This window comes from Eublepharis macularius, chromosome 4 (genome assembly GCF_028583425.1).
Source record: "Eublepharis macularius isolate TG4126 chromosome 4, MPM_Emac_v1.0, whole genome shotgun sequence".
NCBI classification, from domain to species: Eukaryota; Metazoa; Chordata; class Lepidosauria; order Squamata; family Eublepharidae; genus Eublepharis; species Eublepharis macularius.
Window position 1 is genome coordinate 26,320,507 of NC_072793.1, and position 26,540 is coordinate 26,347,046.

The window sequence follows — 26,540 nt, forward strand, 5'->3', positions numbered from 1 at the left end:
ATTGGCCCTATTCTTGGATACTGTTTAGTGCAACATGCGGCCGGAACTAGGAATCTGTTAACAGGAGAGGTATAAGCTGAAAGTAGCAAAACTATCATTCTATATCAAATGACTCTGTGTCCACATGGGAAAATAATCAGTGGTGGGTTATATTTGACAAGAGCGAAAAACAACTTCGTATACTATAGCCATAGGTAACTGCTACTGGACACTGCTTATCACATACCAATCCATTGACTACGTGTGGATAAATACACAAGAACTAATCAGTTCTAAGTGACAAAAAAAATCAGTGCTTTGCCTATGCATGTTCTTGAGAAGGAAGCAGATGTTTCTCCATCCCTTTCTGAGAGGTACATCACAACGAGGTCTTATTAAAACTGTGGTCATGACTATTATTTACCTTCAGTTTAAATTCATTCTCAAGTTCCTAACCAGCCGAACCTCAGAAGTATGTAGGCAAAGGAAAGGAAACATAACAGACAAAAGGACATCCATAGAACAAGGAACACAAGTGGGCCACCAGAGAAGACTTACAGATTTGCTAGAACACAACAAGAAATCCTTCAATTAACTTTGTACTGAATCAATCCTTTAATAGATATCCCAGAATTTTCCTGCGGTTTGAGTCTGGCTGGGCAACAGACAGTAGCTCATATCATTTCTCCATAACATCATGAGTTACCACATCATCTTAAAAGGGATGAATCAAGCGGGAGCGGGGGGGAGCAATCTTCTGTCCTGATGTTGCACTTTTTGGAGCATCTTACCATCCAGCATTCTAAAGGAGGAACCACCTTATAAGTGATGCAAACCTAGATTTTCACTTTGTTTTTCTTTCTTCTGTTAACTTTTTAATGTGAAAAGAAATCGACCAATTAAAATAAAACAAAAGAAAATCACTTAAAATGACAAATTATTTTGCATCTGTTCCTAACAGAGATAGCTCAAAATCAGATTTTATATGAAAGGTTTTGCACTTGGCACAGTTCATCTGTGAATGGAAAAAGTTGTTTCCTTCATTATCTTATGCAGAAAAGTGCAGAATTATCAGACTGCAATTCACATCCATATTTGAACATTTCCCCTATGCCATTCCCGTAAACACCCACGATTCTTTGGCCAGTTCCTTATCCTCCAACTGTCCTCCTTCCTGGAATATCCAAGCTTCCCAGCTGAAGAAAACAAGCTCTTTCTTAGCAGCTGCATTGTGAATATGTGGGCTTGATGGTGACTCTGGTGTATCAGTAGGTTTGTTATCGCTGAGACTCGGCTTCATTAGACTATGCACTAATTGTTTGGGAAGCTCTATTTTTATTCTGAGACACAGCAGATTTCATTATCTTGGGGCCCCGGTCCTGGCTAGAACTACTAAACACAGGATCCCATACAAAGAATTAGCAAAATTACAAGATACAGAAACACTCTAACATTCAGATGAAGGAAGAAAGAGCTACCCTTGCACTAGGGCAGACCTGTGCTACCCAGAAAGCTGGAGACAAATTCTCTCCCCTCCTCCAACAAGTGTTGTTGCATAACTGGACATTGTGTGGTTTACTGTGGTTGTCTTCAAGCTAGTTATATTCAGGGTCAGGAGTCATTTCGTAGAAAAAGAGCTGGAAGAACTCATTAGCATAACTCATTGGCATACACCACGCCCCTTGACACTGCCGTACATGTGTCATTGGCACAACTGATTTGCATATGTCACACCCCCTGACATCACCTATCCTGGCTGTTTTGGATCCAATCCTGGACATTCAGGGCCGAAATTGGGCCCAAAGTGGCAAAAAGGGGCTGAAAATGGCCAAAAGGGCCCCAAAAGGGGCTGCTGAGTGGGAGAGTGATCCACCACCCCTCAGAGGCCTGATCCGGGCTATTTCGGCCCCAATCCAGGCTGAAATGAGCCCAAAATGGCCGAGAGTCAGGTGGGTGGGGACACCTAACATGTGACCTCTTTGGGGAACTGCCAGAACTGCGTTCCTGCGCGTTCCCCCTCGAAATGAGCCCTGGTCAGGGTTAAAGGTACAGCTGGTGTGGGCTAGCGGTTAGAGCGTCAAACTAGGACCTGGGACAATTAGGTTCAAATCCCTACTTTACCATAGGAGCTCACCAGGTGACCTTGGGCCTGTCACAGTATCTTCTCCACCCAACCTCTCATAGGGTTGTTGCTGCTGTAAGGATAAAGAGAAGGTGGGCACAACAATGCGATAAACCTCTTTGGGTCTCTCAAAGAGAAAAGCAGGACAGAAAACAAACTTCTATATTTCATCTAGCCCAACAACATCCCATACCCAAAACAGACGACTCTGCATGCTTCCCAGTCAGATGTCAAATTACCATAGCAGGCAAATTCAGGAAACCACATTCCCAGGAAGGAAGAGACTGGATTAAGTACGCAAACAAGAAGATTTTTAAATCTTTCCCCAACTGTAGTAGCAGCTAGCTACAGTGAATTGGACTCAGAAGGCCGATGTGCTTAGCAGGCCTTTCTAAGGAGCATTTAAAATTCTTTGAAATTGTTAAGCGATGGGTGCAGAGAATATGGGACATATAGGCTGGTGTTCAGCCCTAGTTGATTTTCCTTTGCTTGTCTGAGAACTTCAGTGCCAGGTGAGGCTTGAAAAACATGTATGTAGGTGCCTAATGATGGAGAAAAACGTATCTGAAAACAACATGGTATATGTACAGAAAAGGGACGTCAGCAGGCTGTCATTAGAACACAACAACATGACACTCCCCTTATTTAAACCCCTTCTTAGGGCACAGAAGTCACTCTTTTATCCTATCCTATCATAGCTGGTGCACCTGAAGCATGAATGTAAAAGATGAAACCGTGTGATGATGTCTGGTAGCAACACAGGCCCAACCAACATGGGGCCTTTGGATTGCCAGCTGACCAAAATAAAAGCCCAGTCTTGCTCCGATGTCTTTTATAAACAGCTGCTCAAGCAGCAATTAGTAAAACAAACAGAATTATCTAATAATATCTGCAGACCAAATTGATGTTAAAGATACAGCAGCAGAGCCTGGTTAACATGCTGGCAACTTTAACTGCATCTGGACTCCTAATACTATATGAGCTAAGGTTGCCAGCTCCAAGTTGGGAAATTCCTGGAAATTCTGGGGATAAAGTTTGGAGAAAGCAGGGTTTGGCGAGGAAAAGGATCCCAGAATGGTATAATTCCATAAAGACCACCCTCCAAATTGGCCATTTTCTCCAGGTGAACTGATCTCTGTGGCCTGGAGATCAGTTGTAATTCCAGGAGATCTCCAGCTACCACCTGGAGGCTGGCAACCCTAATATGAACAGTCATCTTTCTTGAGCAGGTATAACTGTGAAGGCAGGCAGTAAGGGGGGGGGGGAGATGTCCAGTGTTTTATGCTCCATATTATGGAAAGTTTCATGGAAACTTCTTGTGCGTTTTCTTTTCATCCCTTCAATTGGATTATTTTGATCATTTCTGTTGGCATTGAATGCAGCTAATTATATACACGTCCTGCTACTGCGGTCAACACAAGATGCCTTTCTTCAAACATTTTAGGGTTGTCAGCTCCAGGTAGGAAAATTCCTGGAGATTTTGAGGGTGAAGCCTGAAGAGAGTGAGATTTGAGGAGTGGAGGGATCTCAGCAGGGTATAACATCATAGAGTCCATGCTCCAAAGCTGCCATTTTCTCCAGGGGAACTGAGCTCTGTGGCCTGGAGTCCAGTTGTAATTCCAGGAGATCTCCAGCCAACACCTGGAGGTTAGCAAGCCTATTTCAGAGGAGCCCCAGCTGGACAGCACACTATATTACTGAGCCAAATATTCCTGCAACACGGCAGTGGTTACAACGCCAGACTGTGACCAGGAAAAAACCTTCTGCTAGGAAGATCGCTGGGTGATCTCGGACCAGTTGCTCTCTCACTTTGTTGTTGAGGTCAAAATGGGAAATTACAGAATTGCTTTTTCTAGTTTAGAACAGCTAGATTGCTTTTTCATTCATTTTAATGATGATGATGATGATGGTAAGTGCACTTGTATACCACTCTTCTAGACAGATTAGTGCCTCTGGGATGTTGTTGGGCTAGATGAAGTACAGAACAAGTTAGCGTTATTATTATCCCCACATTACAGCTAGGAGGCTGGGGCTGAGAGGAGTGGCTTACCCAAAACCACTTACTGAGCTCGTGGCAGTAGTGGGATTCGAGCCCGTAACAGTGCTGATTCGCAACCGAGCCACTTAACCACTGCGTTACAGCAATCTTTGGGAACTCTGCTCTTGCATGCAATCAAACGGTGGCGACTCTGCTGCCCGCATGCCTTGGAGCGCGCTCCCTGCATAGCAAACGACGAGGACAAATCCTGTCCCCGCCGAGCTTCACCTAGGAGACGCCTCTGCGCACCCGCCCACAACGCTTCCCCGCCTGCGTTCCCTTCGCTTCGGCCGCGGAGGCTGTCGGGCCGCGTAGTCGGCTCCCTGCGCAGTGCATGCCGGGGGTTGTAGTCCCCTCGAAAGAGGAGGGAGCGCGGCGAGAGGTCCTTCCCTCCCTCCCTCTGGTTGTTCCCGGCGCGGGGAGGAGCCCGGTCGGTGAGTGGTTGCCTGGAAGGAAGCGGGGGTATTTTTGCCGGACGCCTGGGTTCCTGGGAGGGGACCTGGCTGGGGAGTGGGGCTGCCATCGCCTGGAAGAGCCCCTTCCTTGGCCCCAGCCTCGCACTGGCCTGGATGGGGGTCTGGCCGGGCGGTGAATCGGAAAGACCGCGGGGCCGTTGGGCTCCTTGGCGAACCCTTGGGCGCGCCTGCCGTGCCGCTCCTGCGGTGGAATTGCAGCTGCGCCGGGCGGGGGGCTTGTTGCGAGGATCCTCGCTTGCCTTCCCTTTGGGCCTAAAGGCGATGCTGGGATGCATCACCGTCCATTGATCTCCTGACCTCTCCCCACCATGGAAAAATTCGGGGGTGGGATTAATACTAATAATAATAACTGCGCTTATATATCGCTCTTCTAGACGCATTAGTGCCTTATCCAGAGCAGTGAACAAGTTAGGGTTATTATTATCCCTACAACGCAGGAGTGGCTTACCCAAGGCCACCTACTGAGCTCATGACAGTAGCGGGATTCGAACTTGTACAGTGCTGATTTGCAGCCGAATTACTTAACCGTGCATGCCAGTGCTAGTTGCCTAAGGGCATAGTGCGTTTGACACCTCACCCCAACGGGGCAAGGATACTTCCTCTCCCGACTCTCCTATGCGAAATAGCCAAGAGGTAGTAGAAAGCGATGTGCCTTGCACCCATTTCAGATGCTGTGCAATCCCTGTGAGCGTTGTGTGAAAGGAAGGAGCTGCTCCTCCTAGCAAGGCATGTGCCTTGGCACGGGATGTCACCATGTCTGCACAGTTCTTTGGCCTCTTTTGATGTTCCTGTACATGTTGTTCCATATGTAGATTTCCCACCCACCTGGTTCTCCAGTTGTGCCCGCTGGGACTCAGGCTGCTCAGGGAGTCGTATAGTCAGCCATACAGACTTTGCTGAGTGAAGGACATCAGTGCAAAATGTTTTTTGTCTTTTTCCAAGCCCCAGCAGGTGGACTTTCCCAGCTAAGGCTGGCAGACACGGGCCCTATGGAAGTTCTTGGAATGTAGCTATTTGTGACCCCAACACAGGTTCTCTGGAGAGGTTTGTTTACTTCATTTATGTCCCACTTTTTTCCTCAATGGGGACTCAAAGTGACTTAAGTCGCGTTCCTCTCCCCCATTTTCTCCTCTCCTGTGAGGTTGATTAGTCTGAGAGTATGTGGCAGGCTCAAAGTCATCCAGCGAGCTTCCATGGAAATGTAGGGATTTGAACCTGGTTCTCCAAGATCATTGACTCTGTCACTCTGTTTTCTAAATACATGATCAGGCCATGCTAGGCTGTGAATAGAAGACCATCCATTTACATGCTACGCAATTTCCCACAAATGTCTATATTCTCTCATATTTTGGAGCCGTGCTAATGCTGTAGCTAATACAGGTGTTGTCCAGGAAAGCTGTTGTTATTGGGGTTGAAGCACACTCTGCCGTTCTTGCAGAATCTTCCAGGTGGTATCAAATGGGTGCTTCGAGCAGAACAGGAAGGAAGGTCTCTTATCTTTAAGCAGAACTGGTCGGACAAGGCAACGATCTGGTGGCAGTTGCAGCATTTCCTGGTTTCTCTTTGGGGAGGAGCTGAGTTGTGCCACCTGTCCACAGGAGTGGTTCGTCCCCAGAACTGCCAGCAAGATATGAATTGGGAACAGTCGGGCAATGCTGGAAGGGCAGGGATCCTGGCATAACTCTCAAAATCATGTAAAGAGCCAGTTTTCTAAGGTGGGAGAATCTCTTTGGGTCTGAGGATCCATATCAATGGATGAGAGATTAAGATTCCTGAGTTCTCAGAAGCAAGAATGCTCGTAGAAGAGGGTCCGGGTTGCAGCCTTGGAGAACCCACTTTGAGAGAGAAGGGCCTTGGTTTGGGTCCAGGGCCTTGGCTGGGACCCAGGACTCCTGGATTTTGCTTTTACACTTGAAAAGGGAAGATGACCTCTGCACACACTATTTCAGGTTCTTTCTGTAACTCCTTGCGTCTTTTGGTTTGGGGCTGAAACCTTTCATCAAGTTAATTAGTACGTTAATCAGCTAAAGCAGTAGTTGCTTTATTGGTGGGATGGTGTGTTAAGAACCCTCTTGTTTAATTTGCTTCTGGTGACTCAAATTTTTAAATCTTTTGCAGCAAATGCTTATGCTGGGATAAAATCTTGTTAGTCTTTAAGATCTCACAAGACTCCTGGTTACTTAAGATGCCCTTCAGTATTCACTTACAGTTTTTGGTATTTTAACTTATTCCACCCAAGCAATGAGTTTAGGAGTCTTGCTAGAGCAAACCGGCTTCCCATTGCCTAAGAGAAGTTAAAAAGGAGACTGTTGCTGATTAGAAATGTTTCAGCCATTTGATGGCCTTCGTTTCTGAGCATCCAATTCTCGTGCAGTGGGAAGCCATTTCCCCCCAGCAGGAATCCTTCCAGACATATTGCTTGGATGGACCGCAGGCTGCCCTCCTTCGTTGCCTATTCCACCGCAGAGCTCCTGGCCCAATTGCCGGGCTCTTTCCGCTGCTGCTGGAGCCAGTGTCTGTTCTTGATTCCTTTTCCATTAGGATCTTCCTTCCACCCTTGGCACGAACAAGCATCAGGATTCCTATCGCCGCAGCTCTTCCCACCCCCCCTCCCCCCCGCTGCATCTTGAGAGCAACCTCTCAGCCTCCTGCACGCCTCAACGTGTCTCTGCTGACCCTGTTCTTTCTTTCCCAGGTTCCCAGGAACCTCAGGCTCATGCCCGTCCCAGTTCGCCCACGCTTGCAATGGGATGAGTCTCTGAGTCCATTGCGGATTAGCGTGGGCAGCCTTCCGGTGCTGGCGTCCATGACCAAGGCAGCTGACCCCCGCTTCCGCCTGCGCTGGAAGGCCATTGTGGCAACCTCTCTAGCTTTGGCCCTCGTGCTACTACTCCTCTGCTTCCAGCGTTCACCCTCAGTAAGCAGGCCAGTGCCTGCCAATGCCCACAACTGGCAGCTCAGTGGGCTGCCTGGAGAACGGTACAATGACACGTACCCTCTGTCACCGGCCCAGCGGATCCCTGAAGGTGTGCGATATCGCATTGGACTCATTGCCGACTTGGACACGAACTCCAAGGCTCCCAGTGAGCATACCTGGTTCAGCTACCTCAAGAAGGGTTACCTGACACTGTCGGCCAGTGGGGACCATGTCTCTGTTGAGTGGGATGCCAAGGACCATGTGCTGGAGTCTCACCTCTCTGAGAAGGGGCGTGGCATGGAGCTGTCTGAACTGGTAGTCTTTAATGGCAAGCTGTATGCTGTGGATGATCGTACAGGTGTTGTCTACCAAATTGATGGCACCAAGGTGGTACCTTGGGTGATCTTATCAGATGGAGATGGCAGCATTGGCAAAGGTGAGCTGTTTTTGTGTTGGGGGATACCTTCACAGCCAGGCCAGATCCCAGTTTTATTTCCCTCAGTTTAGCTATGGCTGCTTCAAATCACTTCAGAGAATATTATAGATTAGTAACCCAGCCCATTGTGTAAACAAAGGTCTTGGGAGGGGTGTGGCGCCACAGCAGGCTTCTCTGTCAAGGTTACTTCAGTGCCAAACTTCAGACATATAAGATCATACACTACTGGTACTTAACACCAAAAAAAATTTGGCAATCTTCTCATCCAAAAAATCTCCACTTTGTTGGACAAAGTGTGGGGAAATGGGCACGTTCTCCCATTGCTGGTGGGGATGTAAATATATAAGAGAGTTCTGGGATAAAGTCCTTAACCAAATATCCCTTATGACATCTTACAATATAGCTTTTAAACCAGAATTGATCTTCCTTAGTTATTGGGAAGACATGGCTGTACTGCAAATTAGACATGACCTAATCTCAATATTATTTGTGGCAGCAAAGACTGCAATCGCAATAAAATGGAAGTCACAATATGCACCATCTCTTAATTTGTGGTATACTAAAATTTGGGAACAACTGATAATGGAGAAAATATCGGAAAATATACTAATGTCTACTAACCTGTCATTATCATCAAACTTATATACAAAATGGAGTCCTTTTTTTGAGTTCCTTACAAACGAGTTATTGGCATCTAACTTACCTCATCGAGATATCATCAACCTATCTATATAAGATCTTTGCTCTTCAATGGTTTAAGCTATGTATAAAACGTGATTTCAGGACAAAGCACCTCTGTTATTTAGTCTCTTTAGACACTTTATGTAATTTTACATTGGATAGTTACTGTTATTGTTCATGTTTATGTTTATAAAATAATTTTTAAAAAGTGAGTCGTCGGCAACACAGCTCGCCTTTTTTATATTCGAGATATTCGCCACCATGGAATGGCAGCATCCCCTGTTCATTGTTGTTATGCTCTAGATCCCAAGACAAAGACAGTAGAGTTATGCTGAAATGCTGTTCTGTCATGCTTTATACGGTGCCCTGAGTGATAAATATTTGCTGCCACCTCCACCTCCAAGGCGCACATGGAACTCTCTCTCACATGAGAGAGTTGAAGCAGGCTTTGGCCATATGGCCATGGCATGTATTTTGACTAAAAATGTCACTGTCCTGTCTTATACCCTGAATTGTGCCCTGTTTTGCTCAGGTTTTAAGGCAGAGTGGCTGGCGGTGAAGGATGAACATCTGTATGTGGGCGGCCTCGGCAAAGATTGGACCACAGCCACAGGGGATGTGCTTAACCAGAATCCCGAATGGGTGAAAGTCATCGGCTACAAAGGTGATGTGGCTCATGAGAACTGGGTGGCCAATTACAATGCGCTCAGGGCAGCAGCAGGGATCAAACCCCCAGGTAAGCGTGGGCAGATTCTGGGACTGCAAAGGGAGCGTGCTCCCCTCTCTTATCTTCTTGTGATTCTGCTTCTAAAATCTGATGGTTTTTTAAAAGTGAGAATTGGGCTGGTTAAACAGAAGAAAGGAAGGCAAAAGAGGCTATGTTGTGGAAGGCAGGACACAGCGGTGCTCGGGGGTGGGGTGGAGGTAGAGAATTGTTTCTGTATTCTCAATAATAATAATAATAATAGCATTCGATTTATATACCGTTGTTCAGGATGACTTAACACCCGCTCAGAGCGGTTTACAAAGTGTGTTCTTACTATCCTCATGACAATCACCCTTTGAAGTGGATGGAGCTGAGAGAGCTCCGAGAGAGCGGTGACTGACCCAAGGTCACCCAGCTGGCTTCAAGTGGAGGAGCGGGGAATCAAACCCGGTTCTCCAGATTAGAGTCCCGCACTCTTAACCACTACACCAAACTGGCTCTCGCTCGGTCCTCACGAAATCTGTACTGTAGCTCTATCCATCTTTGATTCCCAGTGCCTTATTTACTGTGGCCATTTCATAGCTTCTTTCTAACATTTCCCATTGGTCTCTCGTTGTGTTTAGGACTCCGTGGCTGCCCTGCATTTATCCCTTGTTCACCGATGTCCATATTTGTTCTGTCTCTCCCAGGTTACTTGATCCATGAGTCTGCCTCCTGGAGCGAGACACTCCAGCGCTGGTTCTTCTTGCCTCGCCGGGCTAGTCATAGACGTTACAACGAACAGGACGATGAACGCCGTGGCACCAATTTACTTCTTAGTGCCACACCAAACTTTGCCGATATCACTGTGAGCCATATCGGGGACATCACCCCCACCCATGGCTTCTCTTCCTTCAAGTTTGTTCCTGGCACCGATGACCAGATCATTGTGGCTCTGAAATCTGAGGAAGACGCTGGACGGGTGGCTACCTACATCACAGCCTTCACTCTGGATGGGCGTTTCCTATTGCCCGAGACCCGCATTGGTTCTGTGAAATATGAGGGTATTGAGTTTATTTAGTTAAGAGGATGGACATTTGGAGACAGGACAAGTAGACTAAGGAAGCAGGGGTTTGCCTTGGGCATCTTCCTCTAATAGCAGAACGTGAAGTGACATAGTTTTTCACCTCCATAAAAGCAACTTACCTACTGCACGTGTGGCCTGACTGTTTCTGTGCTGACCCCTAGTGGTGCGAACTGGGCAGTGCCTCTGCAGTTTCCCTTTCTCAGCTTCATTGCGCCCTACAAAGGATTTGTCTAGTTTCCATCTGTCTCCCCGCTTTACTCAACTAGTCTGGTGGGCATATGTGAGGAGAAATTGGCTTGATCTTCTCCCTACCACACTCCATCTCCTTCAACTTTTATTTACTATGATTCACGTGTGCCTTTGCTGGGACGGGGAGATTTTAGCACCTGATTCTTCAGCAAGGTGATTATCCAGTTATTGGGAGGGTCTTCCTTCATCCTCCCCACCCCATCTCACAGTTGCCTTGAGAATGATTGGACAGTTGCTTCTCCACGATGGGGCTGGGCTTCTTGTTTGGGAACAGGCCCTCTTGCCGGAGGGAGGGGCATCCCAGCATAACAGGGGGTTGGTGTGTTTGGAGCTAGAGAGCGTTGGTCTGAGGCAAAGGGGTTTCTGAGGCGCTCCGTCCCATTTGTAATATTGGAACATGGTATTCGAGAATGCTGCATGTATGTACCCAAAATGACACAAGCCATCTTTTAGAGTCAGTTCAATGACCCTAAATACTTCCGAAGATATCTATAGGAACAATCCATTCGGTGTTGTTTGGAGTCATCAGTAGAGGGGTTCTCCATAATCATGGTCGTTTCTTCCCTTCGTATATTTTTTTTAAAAAGGGAGGGGTGGGGTAGGATTCAGGGTCAGAAAGCCAAAATGCTACAAGAGTATTGAAGCTAGAATAAATGGAATGAATTTATTGGATTTGTGTTTCTTGGTCTTATTGTGCTTGGGATGGGGATGTGGCTGTGGGGCCTCTTTTTCCTTGCTGTGGGGCGTACTTTTCACAATAAATAACCAATGGCCTTTTCTAGTCCAAGAGCCTGTGATGACTGGTGGTTCTTTTTTTTTTTTGAAAAATTTTTATTGGGTTAGAATCCATTATTTCCACATTTACATTCAATTTTCCCCAATTTTTTCATCTCTAACCCCCTCCCTTTCCCCCCCCTTTTTGTTGACTTCCAACAGCTTTCCAACCCTTTGTCCCCTTTCCCTTACTTTTGTTAGCTTCCTCTATCTAAAACAAATATATATTCTCCATTATTCTAAGCAGTACATCCTTAACTATTTTTAACATTATATGCCCAAACTGTAAGCCTTTGTTTCCATTTTAGATAAACAATTTATCCCAATTTTTCAATTTCAGGTATTTCTATATATCATAAACCATATAGATCATACATTCGTTTATATCAAACAATTTGACTTATTCTCTCTATATATTACTCATTCTATCTTTTTATAATAGTTCTATATATCTCTCCTCACGTAGTCAATCAATTTGACCCATCTATATCTTCAGACATTCAGTTTGGTACAAAACTTGTCAGAAAAAAAAGAAAATATTGTTAGTTAATCGCTCCTTATATTTAGTCCTTATAATTAATTATTTTCTCTATGTTCTGTTTGTTAACCTATATATATCTATATATATGTCAATCTATTAATCTGACTGCTTATTAATTCACATTTATCTCTTCTCCCCCCGGTAAAGTCTCCCCCCTCTACTTCAATACTTCAGTAGTTCTCAAACTGCCACAGTTTTCCTCCCACCTCCCATTTCTTCTCCAGGTATTGTTTCAGCTTCTCCCAGTCTGTGTTGAACTGCCCTGAGTCCAGATCTCTCAATTTTCTTGTCATCTTGTCCATTTCAGCCATATACAGCAATTTGTAAGTCCAATCTTCAATAGTTGGCACTTCTTGTACTTTCCATTTTTGCGCATACAAAAGTCTAGCTGCTGCTGTCATATAAAATATCAACGTCCTGTGTTGGGCTGGAATTCCCTCCATTCCCAAGTTCAGTAGCAGGAGTTCTGGGTTCTTATTAATTTGAAATTGTAAAATTTCACTCATTTCTCTTATTATTTCCCCCCAGTACTGCCTGGCTACCTCACACGACCACCACATATGATAGAGGGAGCCCTCATGCTTCTTACATTTCCAGCATTTATTAGAAGTATTCGAATTCCCTAGCGCAATCTTCTTTGGTGTCATGTACCAACGATAGATCATTTTATAAATGTTCTCTTTGATATTAATACATGTCGTTGTCTTCATTGTAGTTTTCCACAAGTATTCCCATGCCTCCATTGTTATTTCTTTATTAAAGTTTATAGCCCATTTCACCATTTGTGTTTTAACTATCTCATCCTCGGTATACCACTTCAACAGTACTTGGTATACCTTGGATATTCTTTTCTTATCTTCTTTAAGAAGGGTCTGCTCTAGTTCCGAATTCTCTATTCGTATACCTCCCTTTACAGAGTCCGAATTATATAAGTCTCTGATCTGTCTATACTGGAACCAATCGTAGTTAGGTGATAGTTCCTCTTGTGTCTTTATTCTAAGTTTGGATGCTTCAGTTTTAGTTATTTCTTTATACGTTAAACGTTGTTCATTATCAACAGCTCTCGGGTCTATCACCTCATATGGAACCACCCACAAAGGGGTTCCTTCTTGTAGATAAATTCTGTACTTCTTCCAGATTATGTATAGACTTCTCCGAACAAAGTGATGCAGGAACATCGAGTTGACCTTTACTTTGTCATGCCATAAATATGCGTGCCATCCAAATATTTTTTTATATCCCTCTAGGGCTAATAGTTTCTTGTTCTTTAATGTCATCCATTCTTTCAACCAAACTAGGCAGATTGCATCATGATAAAGTCTCAGATTGGGCAGTTGCATTCCGCCTCTTTCCTTTGCATCTTGTAAAACTTTCACTTTCACTCGAGGCTTCTTGCCTGCCCAAACAAAATCTGATATTTTCCTCTGCCATTTTTCAAATTGTTTGGAGTCTCTGATGATTGGTATTGTCTGTAGCAAAAACATTACTCTTGGTAACACATTCATCTTAACTGCTGCAATCCTGCCCAACCATGACAAATTCAATCTATTCCATTTAATCAAGTCTCTCTCTATCTGAGTCCATAGTTTTTCATAATTGTTTTTGAATAGATCTATGTTCTTTGCAGTTAATTCGACTCCCAAATATTTCACTTTACTTGTTACTTCACAATCCGTTGTTTCCATTAACAATTGTTGTTTCTGCTTAGTCATATTTTTGCATAATATCTTTGACTTCTTTTTGTTAATGAAGAAACCTGCCAAGTCTCCAAACTCCTTGATCTTATCTATCACTCTTGGCATGTTCTCCAATGGGTCCTCTACAATTAACATTATGTCATCCGCAAATGCTCTGACCTTGTATGAATAGTCCTTTATTTTTATTCCACGAATTTCATCATCTTGACGTATTTGTATCATCAGAATCTCCAATACTAAAATGAACAACAATGGAGATAACGGGCAACCTTGTCTTGTTCCTTTACTTATCGTCAATTTCTTGGTCAATTCATCATTCACCACAATTGCTGCAGTCTGGTCTCTATAAATTTCCTTAATTGCTCTGATGAATCTTTCTCCCAATTGTAGCTTTTCCATAGTGGCAAACATAAAGTCCCAGTTTAAATTGTCAAACGCTTTTTCAGCGTCAACAAAGAAGAAACCAACCTCTTTGTCACAACGCTTGTCATAATATTCAATAGCATTGATCACTGTCCTTAAGTTGTCTCTTATTTGTCTGTCTGGCAAAAAGCCTGCTTGTTCCTCCTCTATGACTTCCGAGAGCCACCCCTTCAATCTCTCCGCCAATATCTTCGCAAAAATTTTGTAGTCATTGTTGAGTAGCGATATAGGTCTATAATTTTTCACATTAGTCAGGTCTTGGCCCTCTTTTGGGATCAATGATATATTCGCTTCACTCCAAGTTTCTGGAATCCTTTGATCCCTTAAAACCCCATTCATCACCTCTTTTAGGAATGGTGCCAGTTCATTAGCCATTGTCTTATAGAATTTAGCCGTAAGTCCATCTGGCCCTGGCGCCTTTCCTAGATTTGCAGATTGTATTGCCTTACTTATTTCCTCGTCAGTTACTTCACTATTCAACTTATTTCTCCAAGCTTCCGAGATTTCTGGAAGTTTGGTTTTCTCCAAATATGACGCTATTGATTCTTTGTTTACTTCTTTTTTATTATACAGCTTAGCGTAAAATTTATAAAAGGCTCTACTAATGGTAGCCTGCTCCAAATACGTTTTGTTATCTTCGCAAATTTTATTTATTATCTTCTTTTCCCTTTTCTTCTTCAATTGCCATGCCAGGTACTTCCCAGGTTTATTAGCACCCTCAAACGCTTTTTGATTCAGTCTTTTGAGATTCCACTCCAATTCTTTATTGCTCATTGCTGTTAGCTGTTCTTGAAGTATTTTAATTTCCTGGTATACCTTCTTTTTCCCTGGTCTCTTTTTTAGCTGTATTTCTTTGGCTTTTATTTTCTCCTCAATCTCTTGTCTTTTCTCCTCTTTCTTCTTTCTTGCTCTACCATTTAAGTCCATTAGTATGCCCCTTACAACCGCCTTGTAAGCATCCCAAACTTTATTGGTTGGTACTTCTTTATTCACGTTGTATTGTATAAAAAACTTTGTCTCTCTTCTCAGTATTTCCATATTCTCTCTTTCCTGTAACAAGTCCTCATTTATTCTCCATGCTTTCCTTTTTCTCTTTTTTCCAAATTTCCACATAATTGGGTTGTGATCTGAGCCTACCATAGGCATTATTTCTACCTCCTTAGTCCATAATGCTAAGTCTTTTGAGGCCCAGATCATATCAATTCTTGATAATGTAGAATGCCTTGCAGAATAAAAGGTAAACTGTCTGCTTTTAGGATATTCTCTCCTCCATACATCTTCAAGAGTCTCTTGTTGAATCAACTCAAAAAAAAGCTTTGGTAATAGTCCTCTTTTCTTTTGTGCCGTTGTAGTCTTTTTGTCTAGTTCCAAGTCTGTCACTCCATTGAAGTCTCCAGCAAGAATTATCTGGCCGTATGCAAGATCGTCTAAATGCTTCCTTAAATCCTCAAAGAAGCTTTCTTTTGCACCGTTAGGTGCATAAAGTCCGACTACCAACACTCTCTTTAAATTCCAAATACATTCCACTGCTACAAATCTAGCTTCCACATCTCTCATAACAAATTTTGGCTGTAGCTCCTCTTTTATGTACAACACCACTCCTCTTTTTTTCTTGTTGGAGGCCGCTACATATTCTTTGCCCAATTTTCCAGATTTTAAATATTTTACATCCTGCTTTCTGATATGGGTCTCTTGCAAACAAACAATGTCACATTTTTGTTTTAGTAGCCAGTGAAAAGTATTTTTCCTCTTATTCGGTGAGTTTAGTCCATTTACATTCCAAGATAATACTTTACACTCCATACTCATGATCTTGTTGGTAAGTCTTTTTCATTGTCCTTAATAAATCGCTCCATCTCTCGCTCAGATCTGATGCGTTTTTTGGCCCCTCCAAACTCAAAGGACACTCCTTCCGGTAACTCCCATCTGTACCTGATTTTCATGTCCTTCAAAATCTGAATTAGCACTTTATATTTTTTCCGGTCCAGTAACACTGATCTGGGCAGTTCCTTCATTATAATAATCGTCTTGCCATCAATCTCCAATGGATCTTGAAACTGTTTTGTCACAATCCTCTCTTTCATATTTCGTGTTGTAAACTGCACAATCACATCTCTTGGTAGTTTCCTCTGGGTTGCTATTCTCGAATTCACACGGTATGCCACATCTAGGATAGCCACAACTTCCTCCTCCTCCTTCCCCAAGTACTCAGCCAACACCTCAGTCATCTGTTCTTGCGCTGACTTTCCTTCCACTTCTGGCAAGCCACGAAAACGTAGCTGCTTCTCCATATGTTTAGTTTCTGCAACTGACATTCTCCCCTTCACCAATCTCACCTCTGTTTGTTGCGTGTCTGCTAAATTCTCCATCGCGTCTTCTACTGTTTTAACTCTCTGCTGCGTTCCTTGTAATTCATTTCGTATTGTTTCCATACCTTTTTTCACTTCTGACAGCTCCGATTTTACTGTCTGTGTAACCTCTTTAACCTCTTTTATCAGCTCCAATTTCGTGTCCTTAAGTTCTTTAATCATATCTAAAAGTTTTTTGTCCAGGTTTTTATCCAGGTTTTCTATTGCTGATTGCCACTCTTTTTTTGACATCGTGGGGCTTGCTTTAGCTCGCTCCCACGAATCCGCTCTCTTCCTTAACTCCGTGGCGTAAAATTTAACGTTTTTCTATTTTAAATGTCCCGGTCTTCTTATAGAAATTAAGTTTTAAAAAGTCCAAAATGTCGGGCGTCTTTTCTCTATGGTTTCTCTATGATTTTGTAATCCAAGATGGCCTACTTCCTCTTCCGCTGAAGCCGCGACCCTTCCCCTTTCAAAAATGGCGATTCCCTACTTCCTGCCCTCCAGCAAGGGCCGCTTCTCTCCAGCCACTCTATTGTTATTACGCACTTCCTGTCTCCCGTCTTCCCACAGCAGATCTCGCGATGGTGTCTTTTTCTCACAGCTCCAAAGCCACAGGTATTCAAAACAATAGTCCCATTTCTTTAATAACTTCTTTAAACTTAGTCTCTTTTTAAATTCGATTCCTGCCGAGTCTTCCCCTCCTTTTCACTAGTCTGTTGCAGTTTAAAAATCTACTTTTTTTCCTCTCTGTTTTTATCAATCTGTCCCGTCTCAGAAGATAATGATCTTTACCTTCTCTTCACTTTTCTCGGGTTGTAATCGCTGTTTCGATTTTAAGTTCTCCTCTCAGCTTCTTCCCCCAATCGATGCTTGGGTATGTAGGTCTTATGCCAGCCGAATTGGCCCCAAAACTGCCGCAGAGATTATAGCCGACCCGTCGCAAGGTGGGACCTCAAGGATCGGGGGGAGACTCGTTGTGTAAAGCCCCCCCTCGTCCGAGATCTAGCTCACCCTAGGGTCTTGAGCGTTCTTTGCCTGCTCCCCGCCTGAGAGCAGTCGGCCGCGGGCTATTTTCACCCCGCCGGCCGGTTAAAACGGCAGTCCGGTCAGCTCCGCAAGTGGAGCTGCGTTAGACCTCCATGGATCCCAAACAGGAAGACTTAAACAGATGACTGGTGGTTCTGATGGCTTTTTGTTTGGACCACAAGTGGTAACTTTTCAGAAAATGTGCTTATTTTCTGACAGGTAGACTTTTATTCCTGTATATAAGTCTTAGAAAGCCCCTTGGAGGAATTGAGGCTATATAGCGTATCCCAAAAGTACTTTTAGTTTACATCATAACATACATTGGTGAAACCTGAGCCTTTCCCCCCCTGTCGAAGTATGTTCTAATACAAAATAAGTGACATTGTTTTAGCAGTGCTTACCCAAATCAGACATTCTCAAAATGCAACCGCCCCTCTACTTCGGTTTATCTATACCTACTGAATTGTGGGACGATGTTCAGAAAGTTAGATCACTAGATGGCAGCACTCAGTTGTTGCACAGCCGGGTTGTTGTTTCGTGGCAAGCCTTCCCTTGCCAGACTGGTGGGGCCCAGGGGAGGTGCTGCAGTGTTTATATTAGCTATGTTATGTCAAATCAATGTGTTCTATTAGCTTTTACTGTTGGATATTCATAAAATTCAGATAACAATATAAAGTATAATGCTGAATTCAGAATAAAAAATAAATGAGTTTGGCATTAAAAATTTAACAGCCGCCTTCTGTTTTGGATGGAGAGTTTTATCGTATCAGCAAAATGGAATAGGACCGACCGCTGTTGCTGCAGTTTTAACAGGGTAAATTGGCAAAAAAATGGCCACAGGGTATGGACCTTTACATTCTACGTGTCAGATATTAGACCGGGAGGCACAGTCAGAGTGGAATTCAGTACCGTTTATTCATGCTCTCGCTCTTGTTGCTTAAATTTTGTGATTTGGTTCTCACGGTCAGTACTGGGAGCATACACTGTAAAAGACAGAGAAATAGTATATAGTTTCACTCTCGTTGATGAAAAGTTGAGCTAATCTACAACCTCAAGATGCCTGTGAAGCTGGGTCTGCCTTCAATAGACAGTTTCTTGTCAATAGTTCTTTGACAGCATATCAGAAAAGGAGGAAAAACAAGAAAAAAGGCCTCTTCTTCCTGCACCAAGTGCTACAATAAGCTGCCCCCCACCACCACCCTAGCTACAGAGTTTGCTCCCCCTTCTGAAGAACAGGAACCTGCTCCCACAGCTGTAACTTGACCTTGTTAATTCCAGTTCGGAAAAACAGGGTTTCTCACCTGTAACTGTTGATCGTCGAGTCTCTTCTGTGCAGACACACATTGGGACTGCGCAGGCGCAGGCCAGCCGCGGAGAAGATTCTTTTAGCTTCTAGAAATGTGACGGGGACGTTCGGGCCCACCGCGCATGCGCGTCGGTGTTCCCGCCAATTTTGAAGTACAAGTACCCGAACGTCCCCGGCATTCCCTCAGTTCACCTGAGCCGCCGGAGAAACAATGGAGTAAACCAAGCACTCACAGCGGGGCAGGCGGGAGGGAATGTGTGTCTGCACAGAAGAGACTCGACGATCAACAGTTACAGGTGAGAAACCCTGTTTATCGTCGTCGTCCTTCTGTGCAGCCCCACATTGGGAGAATAGCTAGCATCTCACCAATGGGGGCGGGTGTGAGTGTCTATGTGAACAAAGAATGCAGAACAGCCGTGCCAACAGCGGATTCACGGCGTGCATTCACGTCTACAGAATAATGTTTAATGAAAGTGTCAGCGGTAGACCACGTTGCAGCTTGGCAGACGTCCTGGAGTGGCACTCCTCGCAGGAAGGCAGCAGAGGCAGCTTGTGCTCGAGTAGAATGAGCAGTAATCAACAACGGGCACCGGACTCCAGCTTGCTGATAACAAAGTTTAATTGCAGACACAATCCAGCGAGAGATGGACTGGGCAGAAGCTGGCGAGCCCTTGCGAGGGCCAGAGTAACACAAGAACAGGGCAGGAGACTTCCTGAAACACTTGGTGCGATGTAAATAAAACAATAAAGCACGTTTCACATCCAATGTGTGTAGAGTACGTTCCTCTGGGGAAGAGGGTGTAGGAAAAAAGGAAGGAAGGACCACCTTTTGACGCAGGTGAAATTTGGAAACCACCTTGGGCAGGAACTGCATACTAGTGTGGAGCATGACCGTACCGGGGAAGAACTGCAGGAAGGGGGGGTCACACCTTAGAGCAGACAACTCCCCAACCCGCCTGGAGGAAGTGACTGCAACCAAAAAGGCCACCTTCTGCGTGAGCAGAGGCAAGGGACAGGTAGACAGGGGCTCAAAAGGGGAGAGCATCAGACGGGAGAGCACCAGGGTCAGGCTCCACTGAGGAATAGGATGGGCCCTAGGAGGAAAGGACTTTAGTAGGCCCTTCAGGAACTGTTTGGACAGCCAATGTGCAAACACAGTCCTCCCATCAATCTGCTCATGGAAGGCAGAGATAGCAGCCATGTGCACCTTAACACTGGAGAACGCCAGGCCTTGGGAGCACAGGTCCAGGAGGTAGTCCAGAATGACAGGCAGCGGGCAAGTGAAAGGGGAAACCCCTTTGGGGGCTAACCACCTAGAGAAACGTGACCACTTCCTCTGGTAGGACAACCTGGTAGACGGTTTTCGGGCATTCAAGATCACGTTAAGCACCCTAGCAGAGAGGCCTAGTCTGGGGCGCAGAGGAGCCAGGCAGTCAGATTTAGCACTGCCACATCGTGATGCCACACCCCGTCCCTGAGTAGCAGGTCTGGGGCGTGTGGAAGCGGGAGACACCGCCCCCGTGACAGGGAGAGTAAAAGGGGGAACCAATCCTGGCGAGGCCACCGAGGGGCAATCAGGATACAATGGGTCCGGAAGGCTCTGATCCTGGACAGGACCTTGTGAAGGAGCGGGAAGGGCGGGAAGGCATAAAAGAGCCCTGGAGACCAGGGTATCTGGAAGGCATCCCCCAGTGAACGATGGCCAATCCCGGCCCGGGAGCAGAACAGGGGAACCTGTGTGTTGTGGGCTGTGGCGAAGAGGTCGATGAGCGGGGTGCCCCACATGCGGAAAACCACATGGAGGTAAGCCCTGTTGAGGGACCACTCGTGTTGGGGCAAAAACACTCTGCTCAGCGCGTCTGCTGCTGTGTTGCTCTCCCCCGCAATATGAACGGCCTTGGGCAGGACGTTGTTGGTAATAGCCCAGTTCCAGAGCGTAGTCGCTTCCCTGCAGAGCTTGAGCGAGACCGTTCCTCCCTGCTTGTTGAGATAGTAACAGGCTGTGGTATTGTCCGACAGGACCTGCACCCTCTTGTTCCGAATGACATCTGCAAAAGAAGCAAGGGAGTAACGGATCGCTCTAAGCTCTAAGAGGTTAATGTGCATGTTTACCTCAAGGGAGGACCAAACACCCTGAGCAGACAGGAGCCCACAACGCCCTCCCCAGCCTAGATTGGAAGCGTCCGTAAAGACGGTGACCTCCGGCAGGAAGGGACCAAAAGGACAACCCTTGGACAAATTCTCAGGGACAGTCCACCACACCAAGGACCGCTGTATCACCCTCGGGATGGAAAACCCACGGTGTTGACTCATAGCGAGAGGGTTGAAAACCCGAACAAACCAGTTTTGCAGAGGCCGCATGTGCAGGCGAGCAAAACACACCACCCCTGTGGAGGAGGCCATGAGGCCCAACAAGGTTTGAATCAGGAGGGCAGTTTGGAACCGGTTATGCACGAAGTGGCGGGCCAGGCAGGACAGCCTGCTCAAGCGGTCCGGGGGTAGATAAGCCCGGCCCAGCAGAGAGTCAAAGTGGACCCCGATGAACCTAATGCTCGTACCTGGGGACAACACAGACTTCCCCAAATTGACCACTAGCCCCAGGCCGTCTAGCACGGACAAGGTGAGGGCGATAGAGGCCCGGAGGGAATCAGAGGAGGGACCCACCAGGAGCCAATCATCCAAATATGGATAGACAAAACAGCCACTAGACCGTAAATGTGCCACCACGGTGGCCATACATTTAGTGAACACCCTGGGCGCCGAGGCCAGGCCAAAGGGCAAGGCTGTGTACTCATAGACAGCGCCTCCACAGGTAAAACGGAGATATTTTCTGTGGCCCTCAAAGATGGAAATGTGGAAGTAGGCGTCTTTGAGATCCAAAATGGCCATCCAGACGCCTGACTCCAAGAGTTCCAATACTCGCGACAGAGTAAGCATCCTAAACTTTTCCACCCTCAAGTAAGTATTAAGGGCCCGAAGGTCCAAAATGGGACGAGACCCCCCATCTTTCTTATCCACAAGAAAGTATCTTGAATAAAATCCCCAAGGGGAAGCAGAGACATCGACCACCCGGACAGCACCTTTGTTAACCAACTCCAAAACATTATTTTGTAACACAACATTACAACAAGAAGCACAACGAGGGGGGTGCGAAAGAGGGGGTGCAGTGGTAAACGATAACTTATAACCACGGGCCACAATAGAGAGGACCCAGCTATCAGTAGTAATGAGTCGCCAATGGGGCAAGAAAGGCCGTAGCCTGTCCAAGAACAAGATATTAACAGTGTCCTTGCAGGCCAACTGGGAAGCGTCCTGGTCTAGTCAAAAGACCGTGGGCTTTTGCGCCGAAGTCGAGGGCTTGGGCGAGGGAGGCTGCTGTCGTCCCTTGGACCGGCCGGAGCGTCTCGAAGAGTGGCGCTGCTGGCCAGAGTAGGAACGGTGGCCATAGGATTGACCGGAGGAGAACCTTCCTTGGCGCTGTTGGAACTGCTGGTAGGGTGACTGATAGGACCGGAACCTGCCGTACCGATATCTCGGACCCGTCTGCGGAACCGAAGGCGCAACCCCGAGGGACTTGGCCGTCTGCTGGTTCTTCTTCATGAGGGAAAGGGACTCATCCGTTTTCTCTGAGAAGAGCTGGGGACCCTCAAACGGGAAATCCTCGACCTTGGCCTTCTTCTCGGGGGGCAGGGCCGTAGATCGAAGCCAGGCGTGCCGACGCAAGAGCACGGAGGATGCCATCGCACGTGCAGCAGAGTCGGCGGCGTCCTTGCCAGCTGTCATCTGTTGCTTTGACAACCGGAAAGCCTCAGCCTGGAGAGCCTTGACCAAGGCACGGCGATCGTCGGGAAGGTCAGAGAGGTAGGAGGATAGTCGCTTCCACAAGAAGAGATTGTAGGAGCCCATTATCACTTGGAAATTGGCGATACGGAACCCCAGGGAAGCCGAAGAATACACCTTCCGACCGATGCCATCTAGCTTTCTGCCCTCCCGATCCGACGGAGCCGAAGAGGAACCGCGTCGGAACCGAGCTTGACCCTCCTCGGCCACGATGGAAGAGGGTTTCGGATGGGTGAAGAGGTAAGGGCAATCCTCCTGCTTGAGCCGATAATATTTCTCGACCTTCTTGGCCGTAGGCGGAACGGAAGCAGGGGTCTGCCAGAGCGCGAGGGCATTGTCGACGAGATCCTCGACAGGGGGGAACGCCACCGAGGCAGGAGAGCCAGAGTACAGCGGCTCCAGCAGCTTGCTCTTGGGCTTTGAGGTGGAAGAGGCGACATCCAGCTCCAGTGCCGCGGCCATCCGGACCAGCTGCTCCGCGAACACTCTGTAGTCGTCATTAGGAGACGACGAACGGAGCTCCCCCACAGCATCATCAGGGGAAGGGTCGGAAGCCGCGTCCGAGGAGTACTCTGATGGAGACGCCAGGCCCTCTTCATCCTCGGAGTCGGAGAAAACCGCCGGGGTCTGCGTCGGAACCGAAGGGCGCTCCGTCGGAACCGAGGTACAAGGCTCGGGAGCCGAAAGATGGCGATGCGGCCGAGCAGCAGGCGGAGCAAGTGGCAGAGTCGACGACGCCGGAACCGAGGTCAAGGGCGCCGATGGGCCAGGCAGGAAGGGGGCGGACTGCTGGATCCAAGCCACGAAATCTTGCCAGGAGGCCACGTTCCCAAAGCCCGGGACAGGCTGCCAAGGAGGTAGAGCAGCAGGCACTGGAACGGATCGGTGAAACGGCGCCGGAACCGACAAGACTGGCTGCGCCGGAACGGAGGCCTCCGACGGGACCGGAGCAGATGGCAGGGAGCGTTCAAACTCCTGGAACGGTTCCGAAAAACAAGGGAACGATTCATAGTCGTCCGGAACCACCGGAGGAGGCGTACGAGGAGGCGAAGGGGTGTGCAGGAGACTCCTGACGTCCTCAGCAGGAGGGGCCGATCTGGGAGGCGAACCAGCCAACGATGTCGGGGCCGGCGATAAAGCACGGCTCTTGGCTTTCGACTTGGCCTTTGCCTTTTTTGGCGGGGGCTCCGAAGAAGCCGCAGTGGCCAAAGGCTTGGAAGAAGGCTTCGACGAAGCGCGTTTCTTCGCCTTCCGACTGGACGGAACACTCACGGAACCGGAGGTAGCCGAGCCCTCCGGAACGGGCGGCCCCGTCGGATCCGAGGGGAGCGGTTCCGGCGACTTACGCGGAGCCGGCGAGGGAGCGACAGAGCTGGGCTTGCTCCCGGACGATCCAGACGGTTTGGGCGGCAGAAGGTTGGCGTCCCAAAGGAAGGCTTGGAGCCTGGCCTTGCGGTCGTTCCGCGCCTTCGGGGTGAAGGCCATGCAGAACTTACAGCGCTCCACGACGTGCCCCTCGCCCAAACAGATAAGGCACAGGTCATGACCGTCTGAGTGGGTCATTTTAGTGCCACATTGCTGGCATTTTTTAAATAGAGAGGAATGGGACATGGTGGAGGCGTGTCCCAGAAAATGAAGCGATAACTCACAAGCGACGAACAGTCCGAAGACACGAGCGACAGCTAAAGAACCTTTTCGAACGGCGGCGAAAAAGGAACTGAGGGAATGCCGGGGACGTTCGGGTACTTGTACTTCAAAATTGGCGGGAACACCGACGCGCATGCGCGGTGGGCCCGAACGTCCCCGTCACATTTCTAGAAGCTAAAAGAATCTTCTCCGCGGCTGGCCTGCGCCTGCGCAGTCCCAATGTGGGGCTGCACAGAAGGACGACGACGATAGAATGGATACTTCTTCAGCTTTTCCCTTTGGTACTGCACAGTTAGGATCTTAAAAGGCCTATCCAAACCTGGCATTATTCTCGTAAACTTTGCTTAGTCCACATATACCTTTGTGTACATAAGAAAAGGTCTGTTCCAACCACATTTGCAGTTATCTTTATGTTCTTTTTTATTGTTAAGTGCTCGCATGTGGATTTTATGACCTGGACTGCTATTCCCTGATTCCTCACTGTTTTGAGCATGCTCCTTATCTCCCTTAAAATAAGGGGCTTGTTAGTTTTGCTGTCACCACATGGCCACGAGGTGGCATCAATAAATATGTCCATGAGGGTATGCTTGAGTTGAATCATATGTTGCCAACTGTTAATTTTGACTATTTTTAACATGAGCGTGTATGTATAAGCATTCAAATAAAAGATTATGATTAGGTGTGTGTGTGTGCTTCTGTTACCCAACGCAAAAAAAAAATTCACCACCAGGTATAAGTCATGTAACACCAGGGGGTATTTGTTTTAATTACACCACTGTTTTTAGCTATTTAACCACTAACAGGAGACTGGGGTCTTGTGTGATATCTATTACCTTGTATTCCACTGCCTCTATTTATTTATTTAATCGCATTTCTAGACCGCCCTCCCCGTCAAACGGGCTCAGGGTGGTTTAACAACAGCTTAAAACAATAAAAACATTATAAAAACATTAAAACATCAAACAATTAAAATTGGCAGGTATAAAATATTAAAATACAGCATTGTCCTGCGTGGGTGGTGGAAGGTCTTCAGTGGTACGGCCGGCGAGAGGACAGCCTAGCCCCCACCAAATGCCTGGTGGAACATCTCCGTCTTGCAGGCCCGGTGGAAAGATGATAAATCCTGCCGGGCCCTAGTTTCCTCAGACAGAGAGTTCCACCAGGTCGGAGCCAGAACTGAGAAGGCCCTGGCTCTGGTAGAGGCCAGGCGGACCTCCCTGGGGCCAGGGACCATCAGCAAGTTCTTAGTGGCTGATCGAAGCGACCTCCGGGGAACATATGGGGAGAGGCGGTCCCGAAGGTATGCTGGGCCCAGTCCGCATAGGGCTTTATAGGTCAACACCAAAACCTTGAACCGGACCCGGTACTCAACTGGTAACCAGTGCAGCTGACGGAGGATAGGTGTTATATGAGCCATGATTGGCGCTCTGGCAACCACCCGTGCAGCTGCATTTACCCTTTTTAGTTACTGAGCAGAGAGAGAAATATGGAGTCTGGGCAAAGCAGGCAAGCCGTGTGCAACCTGAGTGTCTATGTATTTCTAAGAGAACTACAACCTGTGTGGAAATCTAAACTCTTGTGTATCTGAGAAAAAAACATTCATTCTATCTAAAGCATGCAAACTGTGTGAGCTCCTAAGAGAAAGTCTATGTATATTTGAGTGAGATTGAAGCAGCAAACTGTGTATGAGCCTGAGAGAGAAAACTTATGTACATCTGTGTGAATGAACCTATGTGAGTAAAGTTTAAGAAACCATCTTTGAAACCATCAAGCTTAAGTACTAGAGTGAAACCGATACACTTCTTGTAAAAATAAAAGATTTTTTTTTTAATCCCAGGGTATCTGTTATTCCCCTATATCCTATTCCTATCCTCAGGGCCACATAGTCCCATGCTTGGGCATGTTATTAAAGGGGAAATTTAAATTACTTAATTTGGAATATAATTCCTAGTGGCAGCAATCTACCCAGTGGTATCAGAAGAGGATTAACAGAAAATGCTAACTGAAAAAGAAAGGGGCTCAGAACAGGCCATTTCCCCTTTCTCTGTCCTGCACTCCATGCTAGTAGAAGCAGAGCTTGGCTTGTGGTGCTCTGAAAACTTCATCAGGACAGCTCTTCCTTGGCTGGTTCTGTATGAAGCATTTGTATGAAGCTAATGATTTCCTTCTGGTAGTGCTGCTCAGTGAAGATACTGGAATAAGGACACCAAGGTGCTGTAGCGGGAAGACTCCACCTTTTCTACAGCTGACCCTCTTCTCTGTGGC

At 46.7% G+C, this 26,540-nt stretch overlaps 1 protein-coding gene across 4 annotated transcripts; it reads left to right on the top strand.

Moving 5' to 3' along the window:
* The first annotated feature begins 4,516 nt into the window (after positions 1–4,516).
* On the top strand, positions 4,517–11,342 carry CANT1 (calcium activated nucleotidase 1). Of its 4 annotated transcripts, XM_054978871.1 has the most exons (5): positions 4,577–4,601; positions 5,558–5,659; positions 7,311–7,968; positions 9,182–9,385; positions 10,045–11,342. In XM_054978871.1, exons 3-5 carry the CDS (start codon positions 7,332–7,334, stop codon positions 10,413–10,415), a joined length of 1,212 nt encoding a protein of 403 aa, XP_054834846.1. In that variant the 5' UTR covers positions 4,577–4,601; positions 5,558–5,659; positions 7,311–7,331; the 3' UTR covers positions 10,416–11,342. The 4 variants fall into 4 exon arrangements, with proteins under 4 accessions (XP_054834847.1, XP_054834846.1, XP_054834845.1 ...); XM_054978872.1 differs by lacking the exons at positions 4,577–4,601; positions 5,558–5,659 and adding an exon at positions 4,517–4,573; XM_054978870.1 differs by lacking the exons at positions 4,577–4,601; positions 5,558–5,659 and adding an exon at positions 6,256–6,330.
* Positions 11,343–26,540: the final 15,198 nt, after the last annotated feature.